The 21,505-nt window shown below is 54.2% G+C and overlaps 1 protein-coding gene across 8 annotated transcripts in view; it reads right to left on the reverse strand.

Moving 5' to 3' along the window:
- Positions 1–2,572: 2,572 nt before the first annotated feature.
- ADARB1 (adenosine deaminase RNA specific B1) overlaps positions 2,573–21,505 on the reverse strand; it is a gene marked incomplete at its 5' end in the record, with an annotated part of 102,896 nt that continues 83,963 nt past the window's right edge. For 4 of the 8 annotated variants that reach the window (XM_080657918.1, XM_080657921.1, XM_080657919.1 and 1 more), the window contains 4 exons: positions 2,574–6,142; positions 6,892–7,070; positions 10,489–10,670; positions 21,251–21,419. In XM_080657918.1, coding sequence (XP_080514044.1) covers positions 5,963–6,142; positions 6,892–7,070; positions 10,489–10,670; positions 21,251–21,419 — 710 coding nt within the window. In that variant the 3' untranslated portion in view covers positions 2,574–5,962. Of the gene's footprint in view, positions 6,143–6,891; positions 7,071–10,488; positions 10,671–21,250; positions 21,420–21,505 lie in introns of all 8 variants that reach the window. The other 4 variants (XM_080657916.1, XM_080657917.1, XM_080657923.1 and 1 more) reach the window with 2 other exon arrangements.

Here is a 21,505-nt window from a genome sequence, read left to right on the forward strand (position 1 = left end):
GCGTCTGCTGGACATCGGTCTGTCTGGGTGTTTATTTCCGCCCTTGCCCAGGAGAACATGGCTCCTGGGGGCAGCGGTCCTTGTCTAGCACTGGACACTTGCACCCCAGACATGGAGTACGATGCCACGTGATGCCACGGGAAACGCCCCAGGAACCTGGACTGAACTTGTAAGATGTCACCCCCCCACCCCCCATCTTTTCTCTGAAGCTTAATTTGTCTCTTTTGTTAATGCAACATTTTCACTTTAATGTTGCTTTTATCGTGTGAAAAGAACAGATTCAAAATTAATGCAATAGAACAAATTATTTGTCTATATCAGGGCTTTTTATTTGCATGAGGCTTTTAATTTTTCAAAAACATTTCCTTGTTTTTCATTTAATTATAGACAAATTGACAAATAGATGAGAAAAATAAAATAAAAATCACCCGGGATCCCATCATCCACGCACCGTGACCGGACGCGGCCCCTCCCCGGCTCTCCTGCTGCTGTGCGCCCACCTAAAGCATCGCACTTCTCCACGACCGCAGAACCTAAAGGCCCTAGCAGCCAGTTTTCCCCTTGGTTTACTGTGCGTGTCTTCCTGGGACGCTAGTCCTAACTAACATGGTTCTAGCTTGTCACTTGGTATCTGTGCTTTTCCACTCGGCCAAATGCCCATCTACCTGCCTTGCCCTTGCTGGGTCTGAATGCCTCCCCTCTCCCCTCACTGGGTCTGAATGCCCCGCTTCTCCCCGCACTGGGTCTGAATGCACCACCTCTCCCCTCACTGGGTCTGAATGCCCCGCCTCTCCCCTCACTGGGTCTGAATGTCCCGCCTCTCCCCTCACTGGGTCTGAATGCCCAGGTCTCTCCCTTCACTGGGCCTGAATGCCCCGGTCTCTCCCTTCACTGGGTCTGAATGCCCCGCTTCTCCCCGCACTGGGTCTGAATGCACCACCCCTCCCCACACTGGGTCTGAATGCCCCGCCTCTCCCCTCACTGGGTCTGAATGCCCCCCCTCTCCCCTCACTGGGTCTGAATGCCCCCCCTCTCCCCTCACTGGGCCTGAATGCCCCGCCTCTCCCCGCACTGGGCCTTAATGTCCCGCCTCTCCCCTCACTGGGTCTGAATGCCCCGCCTCTCCCCTCACTGGGCCTGAATGCCCCGCCTCTCCCCGCACTGGGTCTGAATGCCCCGCCTCTCCCCTCACTGGGCCTGAATGCCCCGCCTCTCCCCTCACTGGGCCTGAATGCCCAGTCTCTCCCCTCACTGGGCCTGAATGCCCCGCCTCTCCCCTCACTGGGTCTGAATGCCCCGCCTCTCCCCTCACTGGGCCTGAATGCCCCGCCTCTCCCCTCACTGGGCCTGAATGCCCCGCCTCTCCCCTCACTGGGTCTGAATGCCCAGTCTCTCCCCTCACTGGGCCTGAATGCCCCGCCTCTCCCCTCACTGGGTCTGAATGCCCAGTCTCTCCCCTCACTGGGCCTGAATGCCCCGCCTCTCCCTTCACTGGGTCTGAATGCCCAGTCTCTCCCCTCACTGGGCCTGAATGCCCCGCCTCTCCCCTCACTGGGTCTGAATGCCCAGTCTCTCCCCTCACTGGGCCTGAATGCCCCGCCTCTCCCTTCACTGGGTCTGAATGCCCCGTCTCTCCCCTTACTGGGTCTGAATGCCCCGCCTCTCCCCTCACTGGGCCTGAATGCCCCGCCTCTCCCCTCACTGGGTCTGAATGCCCCGCCTCTCCCCTCACTGGGTCTGAATGCCCAGTCTCTCCCCTCACTGGGCCTGAATGCCCCGCCTCTCCCCTCACTGGGTCTGAATGCCCCGCCTCTCCCCTCACTGGGTCTGAATGCCCAGTCTCTCCCCTCACTGGGCCTGAATGCCCCGCCTCTCCCCGCACTGGGCCTGAATGCCCCGCCTCTCCCCTCACTGGGCCTTAATGTCCCACCTCTCCCCGCACTGGGCCTGAATGCCCCGCCTCTCCCCGCACTGGGCCTGAATGCCCCGCCTCTCCCCGCACTGGGCCTGAATGCCCCGCCTCTCCCCTCACTGGGCCTGAATGCCCCGTCTCTCTCCTCGCTGGGCCTGAATGCTGGGTCTATGTAGACCAAGCATGTCAAACTCGTGACCCGTGCCCACATGCCTCGTTTATCTGGCCCGTGTTAGCCTTTGCGTTTGACATGCTTGATGTAGTCCATGGCTATTGTTGGTGTCCCAGTTCCTCCTGTGCCCCTCCTCCTCGCCCGCATCGCCCTCACATTCCCTGGCAGTGACTGGGCTTACCTCATCACCACCTGCAGAAGGGGCTGGGCAGGGCAGCTCTAACCGCCCTCTGCACATCTTACATGTGGAAGCTGTGGACATGCTCAGGCAGATCGTGAAAAAGCCAGGAACTGAGGGGGGCGAGGACCCAGCGAGCCTGTCCCCTAATGGGAGGAGCTGGGAGCAGCACAGCTGGCCCCACCAGACCGCAGCCCCAGCTCCGGCCACTTACCCACACCTTCCAGCTGATGCTCAGAGGACCGGCCGGCCCTGCCCTGGCAGCGGACCAAGGAGAGAGGGTCAGGCAGGAGACAGACTCCGCACACTGTGGTAGTGAAACGCTTTGTTTTATTGAGGATGTTGCAAATCCTTTGTCTACGTGACAGCGTCTCATGCTCGGTCCCACGGGTCTCGGTGCGCGAGGAGCGCATGCGGGTGTCATGTGTGGTATATACATCAATATACATATGGGAACACCGAGGGCATCTTAGCGATGGTTTCTTGGCCGAATTACATTCATATAAAGTGTCCAAATTCAGAGTCAAGTTAAAAGCACACAGCCTACAGTCTGAGAAGGCAAGGGCTTTCGGGCTCACCCCATCAACACTCCAGAGACCACGCCTTCAGCCATTCGTGGTCACGTCCAAAGGATGCCCTCAGGCCTCGTGCACCATCAGCCACACCGGAGCCCGAACAGGTGTTCCTGGCACCCGAACAGGTAGGTATCCTTGGGGCTGAAGGTTCATCCCTTCAAACAGCACGCAGGGAAGTGCAGCCGCTGAGCCAGGATCAGGTCAGACCCTGTCCCCTACCCCCTTCCATCGTGTGGACATACTGTGTGCTGCGGGCAGGAGGTGGTCACGGGACACGCGGGGGACAAGGACACACAGAACTGGACACACATGATCACAAGTACTCTGCCCTTCCCATTTACACGGCCGGGTGGGGAAAGGAAACCTTTTGAGAGATTTCATAGGATTTAGAGATGGAAAAGCCAGCTAATTTTATTTCTCTTGCTGGATCAAATCTGTGGCTGGGGCAGACCTTATATTTTGGTGTAAATAGTTTAGAAATGAAAAGGCCCATCTGTGTTGTGTCATGCTCTGTGAGGAGGGCACGCAGCCTCTGTCCCTTCTCAGGCCCGGGGAGGGACGGGAGCCGCTCCTCGGCAGCCACGTGAAGTTACTGTACAGGAAGCGCTTCTTTACAAAGTGACCCTACAGCACGGAGACCAATGAAATGACTTGAATAAACATGAATTCCAGAGAAACCAATCCCTTCTGAGATGTTGGCTGGGACATTTTAAAATAATTGTTTTTGATGACAATACAAATCTCCCAAATAGGAACGAAGGTTCAGTGAAGACCCGGGATCGGGATCGCGGTGCTGGTGCCCCTTGCCTGAGAAGGTGAGGCTGACCCTGAGCAGGTGATTGGGGCTGGGCCACGTGGCTAGGATGCCGGCCCCGGCTGCGGCCCAACCTGGAAGAGCTTTAGCTCACGGTCCCGCCACCGAGACGCCCCTTCAGCTCCCTTCCCCCTGCCAGCGGCCTGGCCGCCAGGGCCTGGGCTGGACGGTGACCGGTGTTCCTGTGGAACTCAGACTCAGGTTTAGCTACCAGAGCAGAAACCCTCCCCACCCCACTGGTCAGAAGTCCTCAAAACTTAACGTTTTTCTAAAAAAAAAAAAAAAACAAACACAAGTCCCTGGTTGTGTAAACTTTTCTGTGAAGTCTCTAAAGTCTAGACTGAGGACACTGGATGCCAATCAACCCCCCCCCCCCCCAAGGAGCCAGCTGGGTGTCTAGAGCGTGGTGAGCGCAGAGGGGACAGTTTAAAGTGCTCAGTGTCCTGCTTTGTCTCCGCAGGAGTGAACCGACCTGCCCTCCTTCCTGCTCAGAGGAGAGGTACGGGCTGCCTGTCCTAGGGGTTTCCCTGTCCCAGGAGCAGGGGCTGGGTGGGCCTCCTGCCTTCCTCCCTGGCAGCCACAGGCCAGGCCTGGGTGCCTCAGGCCGAGCCCTGCATTGAGCCTGCCCTGCTGGTCACACAAACCCGGCCCAGGATGGTGCCCAGCTCGGGTCCCACGGGGACGGCACACAGTAAGGCATCCGCTCACCTGGGCGAGAGGGACTCAGCTGACTTCTCTCAGCGTCTGACAGGGACGGCAGGACACATGGGACGGGACACGTCTACAGAATGTATTTCCACTGGGCTTTGTCGTCAAAATCCACATCTTTTTTTAAAAACTAAGTCCATCTCCCATTCCCCATTAGAAAAAATACCATTTATAGAGAGAAGAATAAAAACACAGGGCCTCCCCGATGTCTTCAGGGTGTGGGCAAGCCTGCTGGGGAGGGCTGGCACCACGAGGGCCCTTCCCTGCGATGTGGAAAGTGCCAGCGCATGGGAACCAGGCCAGATCCCGTGCAACGGGGGCCTGAGCCCGCCTACAGAGCGGGTAATGCTGGTGCCTGAACCTGGAAGTCCCGGCCATGTGCGCCCCCCAGGACGCGCCCCGCAGGATGTGGTCACACAGGGCTCCACGCTCTGCACTTTCTGAGCCTAAGGACACGGGACACTGGGTGCACAGCCCAATGCCACCAGTGCCAGCACCTGGACTTCACCATGGGGAGGGGTGTCCCCCATCTCTCCCCATGGCACCCATGGGTCCCTCCACAGCCAAGAGTCAGCCAAGGGCTGGAAGCACTTCCTCCACCCACTCACTCTGACCCTGAGAGGAAGCAACAGGCCACTGGTATGGGTCTCTGAGCACAGTTTGGGGGGCACCTGGCCTCAACCAGCCCTGATCCCCTGGCTCCCCTGCCCTGGGCCGTCCTGTGTGCTGCAGGGTGTTGAGCAGGACCCCTGGGTCCCCACATGCCAGCAGCACCCTTCCCTGCCGTGACTCCGCCCCCGCCCACTGTGCTGCCGCCTTCAGCATGCGTGCTTTCTTCTCAAATGTGTCTTTGATAAAGCTGGAAGGAATAATTAAAAATATGCCTTAAGTGGTATTTTTCAAAATGAGTATCTATGAACTTAACTGTCTTTCAGTCCCATGAAGACCTCTGGATGGTCGTTCACGTCTGTCGGACTCAGAGGGAGGAGTGGGGTCAGGCTGGTTATTGTGCGGTAGCCCGGATGCGCTCCCACTGGTCCCGAAAAGTTAAATACTGCTTCAAAACCCAAATGAATGGCCCCATTTACATCTGACTACATAGAAGTAAACCAAGGAAGGTTTCCTGTGATATGATCCTACAAGGAGCACAGAAGCTTCTGGAGCGGCTGGGCCCCGCCGGGGGCATGGGGCGTGGGGCACGGACTTCCCTAGGTTACTACTTCCTACCTCTACTTCCTCTTCCTCCATAGAGAACGCTTTTTTTTGCAATTAAAATAATGTGGCATAAGAGTGACCTGGCATAATTACTTATTTTATAAATCATGTTCCTAGCTCTGAATAAATTATTTATTCAAGAATTTCACACCAAGTAATTGCTATTTCTAAGCTTAAGGAAGCCCTACTCAGTAGAACTCAATTTCTATCGTAAACGGAGATTGAAAGCAGTCACTGGGTCACTGGGTCACTGGACGGGGAGATGGTGCCGCAGAGGTGCCCAGGGCGGCACCGGCCCCCCCTTCCCCGCCCCCCGCTGCGTGCCCGTCCCAGTCGGATGGAGGTTCAGGACAGTGCTGGACGCCGGGCACTCCGCACCCGCCGCCGGTCAGGGCGTGAGCGAGAACTGGTCCTGCTCGGTGGGCTTTTCCACCCAGGCACCCAGCCCCGCCTTGATGAACGCCCGGAACATGCAGGCCTTGGCTGCCTGGTACTCCCTCGCCACCAGTTTGGACTCATGGTACATGTTGGGCTTGATGATCTTGGAGCGCTGTAGGTTGGCGGGAACCTGTGTGAAGACAAGAAAACAAGTACAACCGTTTAAAAAGTAACAGAAGCTAAAACTGAAGACGTTCAAACAATGGTGTTTAGTGCTGTGCTGGCTCCTGGGGGCAGGGCCACCAGGTGAAGGCGCTGCCCACAGAGGGACCATCCTCTCGTGGGACAGAGCCAGGGTCCTCGGAGGGTTGTGCACCCACCCCAAGGAGCAGCCTTGCAAACGGGTGGTGCTCTGCCACCCACAAACAGTGGATTCCAATGTCCATTTCAACACTGTGGCTATTTAAAACCTGGAATTCTACGCTGGCCACGTCACAGCTGAGTTCCTGCAACTTGTCTATTCCCCCAAAGCCAGCTTCATAACAAACGAACACTAGAGGCCTGACTCACAAGTCAGCGAAAACTAGCTAGTCTATAGATTTGCTAAATTGGGGCTTATTTGGGGGAAAGGGTCCTGCTGCTGCTAGTGCAGAAAAAAGGTCTAAAATCCTTCCTGGCGGGTTTGACTGAGCCCAGCAATGCCCGTCCTGCGGGCACCGGGCTCTTCATCTGAGGTGACAGAGATCCCAGCAGGAGGGGCGAGAAGGGAAGCTGCCTCTGAGCTGAGCTGCGTTAGTTTGAAGAGCCAGGGTCAGACCTCAGGCTGAACACCACCAGAAGGAACAGGCTCGGGAGGGTCGTGTGGACGGGGCGGGGCTGTGACAGGACGGACAAGCGATGGGGAATGGGGCGGCCGTCGCCGCGGGGGCGCCTCAGTACCTTGCCGTGCACACGCATCCAGCGACAGTACAACGCGTGCTTACACAGGCGTGACGCTCGGCCGAGCTCGTCCTTGCCCGTCGTGGAGTTGATGACCTCGATGGCCGAGTCGCCCACCGTCCAGTTGACGCTGAAGTTGGGTGCCTTCCCCGGCTGCCGCGCTTCTGCGTTGCTGATGCCTGGGAGGGACAGACAGGCAAGGTGACACGGAGCCCCACACGACAGGTGAGTGGGACCAGGTGGGCTCACACAAGTCCAATGTCACCTCCCACTGCCCAGGGATCCACTGTCCGCTGGGAGGCAGGCTGAAGGTCCACAGAGCCTAAAACCTCAAGGTCACACTACTTCTGACTCCCCAGGGCAACAAAGCCGGGCAGCCGGGCAGCTGGGCAGCCTGCACAAGCCACTTTGTAGCTCAGGGTCCCACCAAGTCGTGCTGGGTGCTCCTCAGTGGATGACACCCAGCCCTGGAGCTCAGGCCCTGAAGCCGGGCCCACCCTGCCTCGCACGCCCTATACCCCATGCAAGAACCAACTTCTTAACATGTCTTCTTACCACATTTCAACCATTTCTAAGACCAGTGCTTCATTCATTCATTTTCACCCATCCACTCAAGGCCACAATTCTGCAAAGTGTCCCTGTGGCTCCACTTGTCACTTCTGACGTGTGTTCTAAGAAACTAGTTCGGTCCGGTTTCTCTCTGATCTGAGTTACTGACGAGTCCCAGTTCCTCGTGGCCAGGCACTTGGCCTTTCCCACTCGCCCTTTGTAGCCAAGGTGTAGTTTCAGTGCAGTGCAGTCCAAGTAACCTGCACAGGTAGCTTTGATTCAATCACTCAGAGCAGTGACCACGTGATGCACTGCGGAGCTGAGCAGCATGACGGACTGGAGAAAGAAGTGTTAATTCATTATCCAGTCTGTTACCTTTAAAGGAGACCGACTTCAAATGGAGCCTCTGTCTCCACTTCCAGCAATTGCTCTACATCACACTGTGTGAGACAGAACAGTAGGGTATGTGGAGAGTTATGACGAGGGCTTGGCTCCCCAGGTTGTGGAGGGTTAGGGTTAGAGAAGTCCCATGACCTGCCGGCTGTGAGCTGGAGACCCAGGACAGCTGGTGGTGTAGCTCCATCTGAGTCCAAAGGCAGAGAACCAGGGGGCCGGCGGTGTGAGTCCCAGCCAACAGGAGAAGGTGAGATGAGTCGTCCCAGCTCCATCAGCCAGGCAGGAAAAAGGGATGAACTCCTTGAATGTGGGCCTCAGTGGGTTCAATGTGGGTGGACCCACACTGGGGAAGCCGTCTGCTTTACTGAATCCACCTATCAAATGCTGACCTCACCTGCAAACACCCCCCCTGACACCCCCAGAAAGAACAAGTACTCTGGGTACCTGTGGCCAGCCAGGATGATGCAGAAACTAATCATCACAGACTTTAGTTTACTGTGGTTTATACTGAACCGCTTCTTTCCTGAACAGCTGTTTGGGTTTCCTGGAGTTCCCATCGCCTTTGGGTTTTGTTGTTCATAAAAGAAGCATGTCTCTTCACTTTGAAAGGCAGTTCAGCTCCTAAGTTTATTTGTAAAAATATATCCACTTTCTTCTGAAAGACATACTTTTTTGAGTTCTGACATGGTTCTCTGTTCGAAATGGGCTTGCTGCTGAGTTATCCTATCATCATATTGCTGATTTATAAGATAATTGGATCCCATTATTTTCTTTCTTAGAGGTATGTCTGCTTCATTTTGCTAGACTTATCCTTACATTTTTCCTCCAAAAATATACAATGGAGACAGATCTTCTTTATCCTTGAAGATCTAAACATTATCACTTTATCAAAATGCCTGACACCAGAATGCTGCTGCCACTGGCTCAGCATCCGAGAAACATTCTGCTGCCGAAACCTGAGTGTTGTCTCTGTTCTTCACAGAACTCTAACACTCGTCCAGAAGGATCATGGAGGCCCCTGGTCTGTCCCCATCGCTAGGCAGAGGGAGAAACTGAGGCACAAACCTGCCAACAGGGTGGAGCTACAGCAGCCAGCCTCGGCTCTGCCTCAGGATCTGGCTGCCGGCGGGGTGGGCTCAGCATGGCCCTAACCCCATGGCTGGGGGCCTCGGGCTTTGGGGTTGGCGGTGATACTGGGGACAGGAGAATGAAGAGCGGTTCTTCTATTCTGTTATATATTTCATATTTTTTCAAACATGTAGAATGCACTGATGAGTGTAAGCCTCTGTCTTGCAAAGACTACTTTTCAATATCTTTTTATAGCCATCCATGTACTTCATGTACATCTGATCTGATAAAAATAACCTGACTTTTATAAATGAACTCTCATTTCAGTATCTCAGAATATTCCTTTAGAAAATGATCCTGTCCTCTGAGACTCTGCTATGGACTTGATGTTGCTTAGACTCATCAAGACACCGATGAGCAGCTGTGCTGACCAGCGCCTGTGTGCCGCGTGCTCCACACAGTGCTTTCCGTGTCTGCGAATCCAGGAGATGAGTGACAGCCGAAAGGAAGCCCAGTACTCAAACGCAGAATAGGGAGTAAACAGGGAGAACTTATCCTCTGATGCACGAGACAGCCGTATCCAACACAACACTTCACAACTTCCAGGAAGCTCCATGGGTGTGGATGCTACAGTTCCAACTTCCCCACAATTGTTTTATCAGACTCTACTTTTCCTTAAAAAATAATGGCTAAGGTTAGGGAGCTGTAACATTTTATCTGAGACGACCTGTGTGCCCCACTCGTGCGTAAGCGCTGTGGTCTGCGGGCCGTGCTTTCGGAACCACATGGCTTCAGTCTGTTACCGCATGCTGCGGCCAGCGCGCACACACCGGGAAACTCGGGGAGTTCAGGCTATGGTTTTAGTTCTGAGCTTAAAAGGTAAGTAAAATGATATTTTCAGCAGGATAAAAAATACCTGTCTTTTAAAATAGGGGTGAACTGAGAAGTTTGGACCCTTGAATTCAAAAGCTCTTGTTCACTTTGCTGATAGCCACTGAAATTCTCAGAGAAAACCAACAAACCAGTAACAGTGAGTATACAGGACAAGCGCCAGAATCACTGACACGTGGGCTTGTGCTGGTCCACACAATCACATCCCTGACACACCCATGTGTCAAGGGCACATTTCAATGACATGACCAACCTCCTAAGAGCAAGCTGGGTGCGAGGAGCCAGGTCAGGCTGCCACCTGCACAGGGGCTGGCTCTGCGGTGGCAGCTCGTCAGCGTGACCACATATGCCGGTGGCCAGCCCAGCCGGATCTCAGACAGCCGATGTGTGTAATTTCCACAGCATCTCTTAGCCTCTCCGTGGAGACAGGGCCTAAATACATATGTGTGACAGACAGACGCAGAGGTGCCACATCTGGGCTGTCGATCCATTACAAATGGTGAGGTTTTCATCGGTAAGAGTTAACCTGGCCCCAGGACTCTCGTAACAGCCCCCTCCCCTCTTCAGTGGCCAGACTGTCCCCCGAGGAAAAGCTACTCCACAAGCAGCTTCCCTGTGGTGCTTTTATCCACATGACGTGGACACTGCCCACGAGTTCATGTGGAAGAGGTGAGGTCACAATGGGATACTTGCCACTGAGCAGAGGCTTGTTGAGGGTGTAGAGAGGGGGCAGGTCTTCGATGTTCGAGATCCGCTGGTACATGGCTCTGGAGAGGTGGTCCCCGTGGTACAGGCTGCCCAAGATGATGCTCGAGAAGTAAATCGGCTCCACGAAGATGCTGAGCAGGGAGCCCTGGATGCCCACCACGTTCCACCTGCAGGCAGAGGGACTGGGCCTCAGCGGGCGCAGCGTCTGCCCCAGACCTGACGCCCACCTGCCTGCGTGTGCAGATGTCGTTAATTCTGCACAATGTCAGCCAATTAAAAAGAGAGCAGCTAGAAATAACCGACTTAGCAGTTTAGAGTTTTAAAGAGAAAAAGCTACTTAAAAATCATTTTAGCTGTAAAATGACCTTTTGCTGTGAATGACATGCTTACTGAAGGTTAGTTCTAGCAAACTATCCAAGAGACATGTTTCTTGTGAGAAAAATCAAAAGGGTAAGTAAATATTTTATCACTTCCAATAGAAATGATCTCTCTGGACTCCTTAAAACCATTCAGTGGTCCTTTTCCTGGTCCTTGGCGACACCTCTGACTCAGGTTCCTCGCCCCGGGAGGAGGTGTGCGCTCCCCGCTGCCCACTGGTCGCTGAGCCTGCCCTGCTAGTCACAGCAGTGGTGACACTGGAACCACACTGGGACTGACTGCAGGACCCTTACTGAACCAATCATTCACATCACTGACATCCAGGGGTTCACTTGAGCTCTAATTCAGACACCATCCCTCAAACACACCGCTGCTCTCTCTCTGAGCCCCAACAGGAGAAACACTCCACAGCCTGGGGAGTCCGCACCCTCAGTGCTGGCCACGTCCATGGGGCCGACGATACAGCCCACATGGTCCTGGAGCCTGGGGCTATCCGGCCAGGGACAAGCAGTAAAAGGAAAACACATGAATCAAGAATTAAAAGTTGAGCTGAAATGCATTTGAGGGAGAGCAGGGTTCCACGACAGAGCAGAAGAGGGGTGCTGGCTTCAGGGAAGGCTCAGAGGAGGTGTCCCTGAACTTGGCCCCAGAGGGGGAGTGAGGCAGAGGGACCGAGCCACCACCCAGACCCAACGGGGGACAGGCCGGGCCAGGGCGGGGACAGGCCTGAGCAGCCTCTGCAGGCCCTGGCTGTCCTCAGGGCGGGGGAGCTCCTGAAGGCTTTCCAGGGAGGGGTGGGGCCACCCGATTTAATGGAAGTGCTTTTCCGAGAGGGTCCTTTCTGGAGGTGACCTGCCAGCACTGTGGGGAGGTCTGGTGGGACGGCAGCCAGGTGGTGGCCGTAGGACAGCCGCCTCTGCAGTGCAGGTCAGAGATGAGTGGGGGCAACAAAATTTAGAAACATGAGTGCTCCCCTGTGTCCACTCTCACCACTGGCCACCGGCTCTGCCGTATCTCCGGCCTTCCAGGAGGGTGGGAGGTGCCGCATGGTCAGAGCTGGGAACAGCCTCCGCATGAGCCTCGCCCTAAATCCTGGCCCACCCAGCTCCATGTCCCACACTCAGGCCAAACTCGCTCCTTCGTCCCTGTCACTGCAAGAGACCTCCTTTCTCACGGATCCAGAAGCCACCTCTGCTGGGGCACAGCCCCGCCTCCACTGCTTCATCCTCTCCTACGTCCCCCACGGCCCCCACCCTAGCGCCCATCCCCAACAGCAGCTGCCTGACCTGTGAAAATGCAGGTCAGACAAGGTCACTCCCTTGCACAAAACCCACCAACACTCATCTCCGAGAAAAGGCCACCATTCCCACAGCTGCCAGCCGGTCCGACCCAGCTCCTCCTCCCTGACCGCTTCAGCCTCGGTGCCTCCCACGCTCAGTTCGGGCCACTAGGGTCCTGCTGCTCCCTCCAGAGCCCTTCCTTCAGGTCCTTCATCCCAGAACATGGCTCCATGGCGCTTGAACAGCCCCCTGGCCACGGTCCCCATCGATGTCTCTGTGGAAAGTCCCACTTGGTGCCCTGTACCAGCCCCTCCTGTGTTACTTGCGGGTCTATTTTTTGTCTCCCCACCCCTACCAGTATGTAAGCTCCTGGGGGAAGGACTCTGTTTAACTCCCTGATCTGTTCCAGCTTAAACTGTGCACCAGGTACATGCAGGTCAATAAGCAGGTGCTGAGCAGGCCAACCCTCCAATTCCTACCTCTTCCACCTTCTAAAACAAAATTAAAACACAGGTTTCCTATCTTACGAGGAAAAGCAGGACATGGCTGGATGCTTACCAAAACCACAGGGCACCCTTTCTGTATAAATTCAGGCCATCTTTGGGCAGAATTCAACCTCCTGGGGCCCACTTTACAACACTGATGCTGCAGAAAGCTCAGTTTATGAGTCGTTAATTCGGACACATGCTTCAGAAGAGTTCCAGGAGCTTCGGATTGCTCTGTGGAGGCCCTGGTGGAAGTGGTGTGCACACTGCCACTCTGCTGACAGGCTCCACCCCCGAGCCTCACAGAGGACAGCCAGGACCGAACTTCACCAGGAGCAAAAATACCCAGTGATGGCCAAGGGATTCAGTGATGGCCAAGGGGTTCAGTGATGGCCAAGGGGCCCAGTGATGGCCAAGGGACCCAGCGATGGCCAAGGGGTTCAGTGATGGCCGAGGGGTTCAGTGATGGCCAAGGGGTTCAGTGATGGTCAAGGGGTTCAGTGATGACCAAGGGGTTCAGTGATTGCCAAGGGGCCCAGCAATGGCCAAGGGGTTCAGTGATGGCCGAGGGGTTCAGTGATTGCCAAGGGGCCCAGCAATGGCCAAGGGGTTCAGTGATGGCCAAGGGGTTCAGTGATGGCCAAGGGGCCCAGTGATGGCCAAGGGACCCAGCAATGGCCAAGGGGTTCAGTGATGGCCGAGGGGTTCAGTGATGGCCAAGGGGTTCAGTGATGGCCAAGGGGTTCAGTGATTGCCAAGGGGCCCAGCAATAGCCAAGGGGTTCAGCGATGGCCGAGGGGTTCAGTGATGGCCGAGGGGTTCAGTGATGGCCAAGGGGTTCAGTGATTGCCAAGGGGCCCAGCAATGGCCAAGGGGTTCAGTGATGGCCGAGGGGTTCAGTGATGGCCAGGGGGTTTCAGTGACGGCTGAGGGGCCCAGTGATGGCCAAGGGGTTCAGTGATGGCCGAGGGGTTCAGTGATGGCCAGGGGGTTTCAGTGACGGCTGAGGGGCCCAGTGATGGCCAAGGGGTTCAGTGATGGCCGAGGGGTTCAGTGATGGCCAAGGGGTTCAGTGATGGCTGAGGGGTTCAGTGATGGCCAGGGGGTTTCAGTAATGGCTGAGGGGCGCCCAGTGATGGCCAAGGGACATGTGTCACTGCAGCCAGGATCTAAGCTGTCAAACGTCCCCTGTGAACCTGGTGAAGACAGGAAACTCAGCAGGTGGTTGCCAAGTGTCAGACCCCTCCCTGCGGGCCCCACCCCGGGGAGGGTGCAGGGTTCATAGCAGTTTGCCTGTGACACTTGCTTGGGTGACACTGGAAGAACCACCAGGTGCTGAGTGCTCACTCGGCCGCTGTGCTCACTGCCCAGGCCGCTTTCTCTCTCACCTTCCTTATGTCATTTCTCAGAGGACAGGGTTCAGAGCGCTGCCATGCCCGTGAGTCCCTGGATCCGTAAAGTGCCTGGCCCAGTTCTGAGAGCTGAGTGTGCAAGCGGCCAGTGGCCAGACCAGTTGTCACAGGAGAGCTCTGACCCAACCACAGCCTCCACGGCACCTGGCCCCGACGGTCAGGACTTGGTCAGCTGCCCTAACTATTGTCCTTGCTTCCGACTTGGGGTCCTCAGAGCAAGCCCAGTCTGCCCCCCACCAGAGGCGGCCCCAATTCTGGCGAGTGAGCCCCAATCTCCATGGGACACACCTGAGCCTCCCTGGTCCCGTGGAGTTGTCCCGCCCGGTGGGGGCGCCCCCCCGCCCCCGCCAGCCACAGCAGCTCTGAATAACCAAACTGTCTGCCCCACAGTGGGGGTGGCCTCTGCTTCCTCCCACAGCTCCATGCAGCCAGAGCACAGAGGCCACGTCATCAGATTGGAGACCCTGGCGCCTTCTCACAGCTCAGCTGACGCAACTCGCCATGAGATGGTTAACCCCACTCTCGTCACTGTGACCCATGCAGCCTTGAGGGGGGTCGTGGCTGCCTTCAGCCAAACAGCCCACTGACCCACCAGACAGCACTTGGTGACCCCAGCGGTAGCTCTGCACCTCCCTCCCCACCCCCAGCCCACTGTGGCCTCACTCCTACGCCTGCCCTCTGCCCCTGGCCCAGGTCTTGCCCCGCAGGCTGGGACCTACAGGACACTGCTCTGTCCCCTGTGAGGGAGACAGGACACCTCGCCAGTACCTGTACACTGCCTCCCATCCATGACGGCCACTCGGGCGGCTGTTCATTTCATTCCCTCAGGACAGGACAGGACAGGAGGACTGCAGCCAGCGGGCAGCGTTCCGGCCGCCACGCTGTTTCTGGGCCACAGCTGTTCTGGTTGTAAGCATGGCCATCTGTCGGTCTGACACTGAATATTAAGCCCCTTTCAACCACACCCGAGTTTACAAAAATGAGGTGGCTCTAGGAGGATGGGGGCCAGCTGCCAGGGGAACTGACTACATAATTAGAGGGGTTGGTGAGAGGAACTGGGGGTCAAACGGATCACCAATAATCAATGATATAGTCAATCATAGCTATGTGACAGAGATCTGCATAAAACCCAACAGGCTGGTGAATCCATCAGGTGGGAAAGGGGGGACAGAGAGCATGGAGATCCTTGCACCCCATCCTCCCCAGGCATTTCTTTAATGAGGCTGTTCCTGACTTGTATCCTTTACAATAAGATGGTAAACTAAGTAACTGTAGTCCCTGAGTTCTATGAGTTGTTCTAGCAAGTTACTGAGCCTGAAGAGGGGGTGAGGGAACCCCAACTTGCAGCAGAAGGGTGAGTACCTGGGCAGTCTCATCAGACTGTCCCGTCATCTCTGGGGGCTGTGCTGACCCTAGGTGACATCTGAATGGGCTTGGCTTGTAGGACTGGAGTGTGTGGTGTGGGACCCGTATGGCTGGTTTCAGAGGGGCTGGGCGGAGTGGGCGTGGCCACGGTCCCCATGCTGTCCCTCCTCCTTTCCTCCGTCCTGTTTTTGCTTTTCCCTGTGGTGATGTGTCATGGTATACAGTGAAAGGCACAGATCATAGGGGCGCACATCTGTGAATTTTCACTCTTACATGCCTGTGTGTGACCCCGTTCCAACGAGACACAGAACATTGCCACGCCCCCCAGCCACGCCCGTCCAGCCACGCCCTGTATGATGGAAGGAGCTGTAGGGTTGGCTTTACAAGCTGGGTTCTCACTTGCTGATTATGTGAACCAGAAACTACTCCCATGGCGTTTCTCCCAACTGGCGGTTTTGGTAAATAAGTTCTAAAATTTCCATTTAGTCAAACGTATTCATGCTAGCTTTCTAATTTGGGCTTTCTGTGCCTCGTTTAAGAATCCTGCTGAGTGGAAGCCATAAAAACCGCCAGGTGCCCCTTTACACCCCAGGGCCTTAGGGTTGGGGTGTGCTTTACTTGCTGTATGGAGGGCTTGCTTGTCTTGGTTCCTATAGACAGACTATTGTCCCAGGACAATCTGTTAACCAGTTCATCTCCTCTGTGAGCCCCAAGTATAGCAGAGACTGGCTGCCACTCCACATCCCCTCCCTTCCTCTGAGCAAGAGCTTAGACCCACCTATTCTAGTCGGCCCCCCGCGAGTGGGCTGGGGGCTTGCCCAGCTGCCTCCCCAACCACCTCTTTCCTCCTTCCACTGTGGGGAATCTCTAGCATCAATAAAAAAACCATTAAAAAGACATCACTGGGTTTGGTTTGCTACACTTGTGTGTATGTGTGTGTTTTATAATTGAGGACACCTCGTCATCTTGTTTTCCTTAGTGTCACTGTCTGGCCTGGAGAGAGAGGCGACAGTAACCCCACAACATGAGCTGGGGGTCCACCTTTCCCTACTCTTCTAATCTTGGAGAAGATGATAGAAGGCAGGGGTTACTGGCCCCAAGGATGTGGGGACCTCACATCAGGCCCGTCTGGGTGAGCGGCTGCCTCTCGCTCCATCTGCCTCCTTTCTCTGATGTCCTTCAATTTCTTTCTTTCCTGGAGGTGAGTGGGGAGGGTGACTGGCTAAATGTTTTAATGGCTGTAAACTCTATCCCAAACTTCTGTCTACTCTTGAGTCAGTTTTAGAAGTGTACACTTTTCTGAACATTTAAAATTTCATCTCAGTGTTGCAACACTGGTACGAAGATGCCCACGTCTCCACTGTAACTGCCCGCAGCGTATTTCAGCTCCACTGCATCCCTGGCTGTCCTCTTCCATTCCTAACACAGTCTGGCCATCCTTCTATCGTTGCTCTCGGTCGAAGCTGCCCGAGTTCTGCAATTTCATGTCCTGTTCAGAGACCTAACTCCGGGGGGTCACTGCTCACTGGGCACCTTTGTTCTTCCTTCTCCTTGGCTGGGTTTGTTCTGTTGTTCTTTTTCCCGCCGACCGCTGTGGTGCTTTTGTCATTTACCTACAGTCATTTTCTAGTTCCCACTGCGATTTCTCCTGTGAGCCCTGAGGTATAACTGGCATGCGCTATATTATATATGTTGAAGCATATGATTCAGTAAGTTGGACATGTGTCTCTACCCAGGAGACTATCACCCCCTGCACCTTGCTCATACCTTGTTCACCTTGTTCCATTCCTTCCTCACTGTCCCTCTTACTCTGGTCCCCACCCCCGCTGCCCCAGGCAACCACTGATCTGCTTCTGTCACTGTAGACCAGTTTGCATGTTCTAGAAATTCACGTACTTTTGGGGATCTGGTTCCCTTTACTCTGAATAATTATTTTGAGGTTTGCCCAGGCTGCATGTGCATCATTGCTGATTATTATTTGCTGAGTGGTGCTCCGCTGCATGGAGAAGCATCATTTGGCCACCCCTGTACTACTGCTGCCACTTGGATTGCTTCTAGTTTCTGACATTACAAAGAAAGTTGGACACATGTCATTATACATTTGTCCAGATCCACAGAATGCGCACCACCAAGAGTGACCCTAATGTAATGTGTCCGTGTAGGTTCATCCATTGTAACCATGTGCCCTCTGGTGGGGGATGGGTAATTGGGGGAGGCAGTGCAGGGCGGAGGGTGGTAGAGGGCATATGTAAATCCCTGTACCTTTGTCTTAATTTTGTTATGAATCTAAAGAAATGTGTACGACGGTAGTTTTCCATTGTGTGTTTTACCACAATTATAATAGGTCAGTGATGCCACCAATAATTACACAGAATATATAGCAGATAACAAGATAATCATCCCACTAACACAGAAAGTATAAAGTTCTAGGAATTAATCTGTTAAAAACTGCCTGACATTTTTGTGAAAAACTATAAATGCTGTAAAGGAAATATTTTAAATATGGAGAGAGATATAAAATATTCATGGGTGGACTGATTTAACTTCATAACTCAGTCCATAAGTTCAATGCAGTTCCATATGAAATCTCAGCAAGACATTGGGAGACACTTAACAAGCTGACTCTAAAATACGTACAGAAGAACAGAGGATCATAAAAGGCTACCAAAAGTTTGAAAAAAAAAAATGAGTAAAGAATGGCAGTTTTATCCCACCAGATCTTTAAACTATTAAAATGTCAGGATAATCTATATATATAAAAGCCCAAGTGACCATTAGGACTGTTCAACCAAATAACTGGTAGACTGGTCACTATGATGTGCACTGACCACCAGGAGGCAGACACTCAATGCAGGAGCTGCCCCCTGGTGGTCAGTGCACTCCCACAGACAACCTCCTGTGGTTCCCTCCACCCTGGCTGGCCCTGATTGGCCCGATCGGGACTGGGCAAGATGACCCAAATCAGCCCCAATCACCAGACAGGCCAAGGACCCCCACCCATGCACAAATTCATGCACGGGGCCTCTGGTAGACTAATAAAGAATCTAGAGTCTAGAAATAGACCCATCCTTGTGAGGGAACTCAGTATATAACAGGTGCCTTCACAAATCAGGGAGAAAATATAGGTTATTCAACAGAAGGGAGTGGGAAAACTGACCCCCTGTATTAAAATAAAGCTAAATTACAATACAAAAGTGTTAAAGGCCTAAATGTGAAAGTGAAATGATAAAGGTCTTAGAAAGAAGGACAGCAGAATATTTTTATGTCCTTAATTTGAGGTGGGATTTCTTAAATAAGATCCTAAAAGTACAAATCACAGGGTGACAGATTAATGGATAAGATTACAACAAAATTAGGAGTTTCTATTCCGAAAAGGATGGCACAAAGTTAAGAGGGACTTGGACTTGGAGGAGACACTGAATCGTCTCACACTGTTAAGGATTACAAACCACAAAAGGAACTTTTGCGAATCAAGATGAAAAAGGCATGAGGTCCAAGGGACAATGGCCAGGATATACACAGGGAATTCACAGGAGCAAGATGGGGGGTTGAGGAGATGCTCAACACGCCTAGTGAGAGGAGAAACAAACAGAAACCCGGAGACAGCATCAGGAGTATGGGGAGCTAACCTCGGCCCTGCTGGTGTGCGTGCAGCTGGAGAGCCGTTAGGTACGCCTGATAGTGCTGTGTGAGGAACCCCCAGATACCACGGCCTATAACGAGCTGCTTACGGGGTCTCAAGGCTGCATGGGGAGCTCGAGGAAATCCATGTGTCCATCACAAGGGGAAGGACAGAATGTGGCCACGACTATGATGCAGGAGTCAACGGGCTGGACATGATGGCATCAGGGAGAGTCCCCCAAACACAGGGTGAATGAAAATACGGGGTACAGAATGGGATTTGAAGCACAATGCAAAATCTGTAAACTAACAACATACATGTATTTTTCAAGGACACGGACACACACTCACACACAGAAATGGTATGGACAGCGAATACAAAGGGCATGTAATTAGTAAACACATCATGTGGGCACCTTGCTGGGTGGGAATGGACCACGGTGTATCATTAATTTAGCTCCGTGTCCCCTAGGTTTCCTGACATGACCATTAGAGAAAGTCAAGACCAAGCGTACAAACAACAGACAAAATGTACATGCACATGCGTCGGCTCTGACAGCTGTCAGGAGGGCAGTCAGGACCCAAGCACATGGGCTGTGGAGCGCTCTGAGGGGAGGAGATTTTATTTTACATGCTTTTCTACCATTGAACTTTGTGCCATCTGCCCATGTTACTTTTTTTCAAATAAACATTTGTTAAAAGATACAGAACTATGAGAACTGAGACCAGCATCTTAAGAAATGGGTTTTTTAAATCTGCCTGGGATACAGGCTCCTGAAAGAATAACACTTCTCAGGGGAAGGCAAACTCAGGGTGTTTGCAGCACCCAGCCTCACCTCCCCATGCGGGGGTGCTCTCGGTGCTCAGAGCACAATGCCTGTGAGGGGTGTCACATTATTTTTAAAATGTAAATACCAATCACCCCAAATACTCACTGAATAGTAAATATGACCATTAAAGTGCATCTATGATGAATGAGGAACCTCTTTGCTTTCTCTGGGAGCAAATCGTTTTAAAAGATCACAGTGAAACACATCAGTTCACCCCAGAAGCCCACATCTATAATAATAAAACCATAATATGCTAATTAGACTGGACAGCCAAACGTCCTTCCGGATAAAGCCGCGGTGGCTGCGAGGGCCGAGGGCAGGCAGGGCAGGCAGCAGTGGTGGGTTAATGGGGGCAGCACCTTCCCGATTGCCCAGTCGCCTCCCACAGAGGGGAGTGGACCTAAGCCATCAGTAGGATATCCCCTGAGGGCTCCCGGACTGTGAGAGGGGGCAGGCCAGGCTGAGGGACCCCTTCTTCCAGTGCACGAATTTTCATGCACTGGGCCTCTAGTATAACAACAATAATAAAGGGCGAGATGGTTGTTTTGATGAGTGGCAGCCTGGAGCCTCCTGGGTAAAGGCTCACCTTCACCCCCTCGAAGGGTCCTGGAGCCCCCCCTAGAGCCTTTATCCTTCAAAGAATGTGGGGAACATTGAAGTGGGGAGTGGGGAGTGGGACCAAAACCAAACCATTTTGAAAGTGGGTAACTGGTGTAGGAGGAAGGTCAGGTCCCCACAAGGGCACAGTGGAGGGTACCCAGGAACCAGCAGGGGTGAGTCTGGTGCAGTGGAGAGTCAGGTGTCCCCAGAGGCATAGTGGGGGGTGCCCAGGAACCAGCAGGGGTGAGTCTGGCGCAGTGGAGGGTCAGGTGCCTGCAGGGGCACAGTGGGGAGTGCCCAGGAACCAGCAGGAGTGAGTGTGGTGCAGTGGGGAGGGTCAGGTGCCTGCAGGGGCACAGTGGGGGGTACCCAGGAACCAGCAGGGGTGAGTCTGGCGCAGTGGGGAGAGTCATGTGTCCCCAGAGGCATAGTGGGGGGTGCCCAGCAACCAGCAGGGGTGAGTCTGGCGCAGAGGAGGGTCAGGTGCCTGCAGGGGCACAGTGGGGAGTGCCCAGGAACCAGCAGGGGTGAGTCTGGTGCAGTGGGGAGGGTCAGGTGCCTGCAGGGGCACAGTGGGGGGTACCCAGGAACCAGCAGGAGTGAGTCTGGTGCAGTGGAGGGTCAGGTGCCTGCAGGGGCACAGTGGGGGGTACCCAGGAACCAGCAGGGGTGAGTCTGGCGCAGTGGGGAGAGTCATGTGTCCCCAGAGGCATAGTGGGGGGTGCCCAGGAACCAGCAGGGGTGAGTCTGGCGCAGTGGGTGCTCCATGGCCTTACCGTGCCATCTTGTCGCTGCAGGACATGGTGAGCAGCCTCTCCCCCTGCAGCACCCCGTCCCACGTCTGGATGCTCGCATTCGAGCGCACGGGGATCGTCCCCTCACCAGATTCTATTTTCGTCCGCAGTTGTCCCCTGGCTTTGCGATTCGGGTGTCTGTCTGCTGGTTCTAAGAGAGAAAGGGGAGAAGGAAGCCACTGGTAGGAAATCATCTGCTTCACTCACTGAGAAGCACATCTAACTACACCCCATACA

The sequence above is a fragment of the Plecotus auritus genome (assembly GCF_963455305.1).
Source record: "Plecotus auritus genome assembly, chromosome: 2".
Classification (NCBI taxonomy): domain Eukaryota; kingdom Metazoa; phylum Chordata; class Mammalia; order Chiroptera; family Vespertilionidae; genus Plecotus; species Plecotus auritus.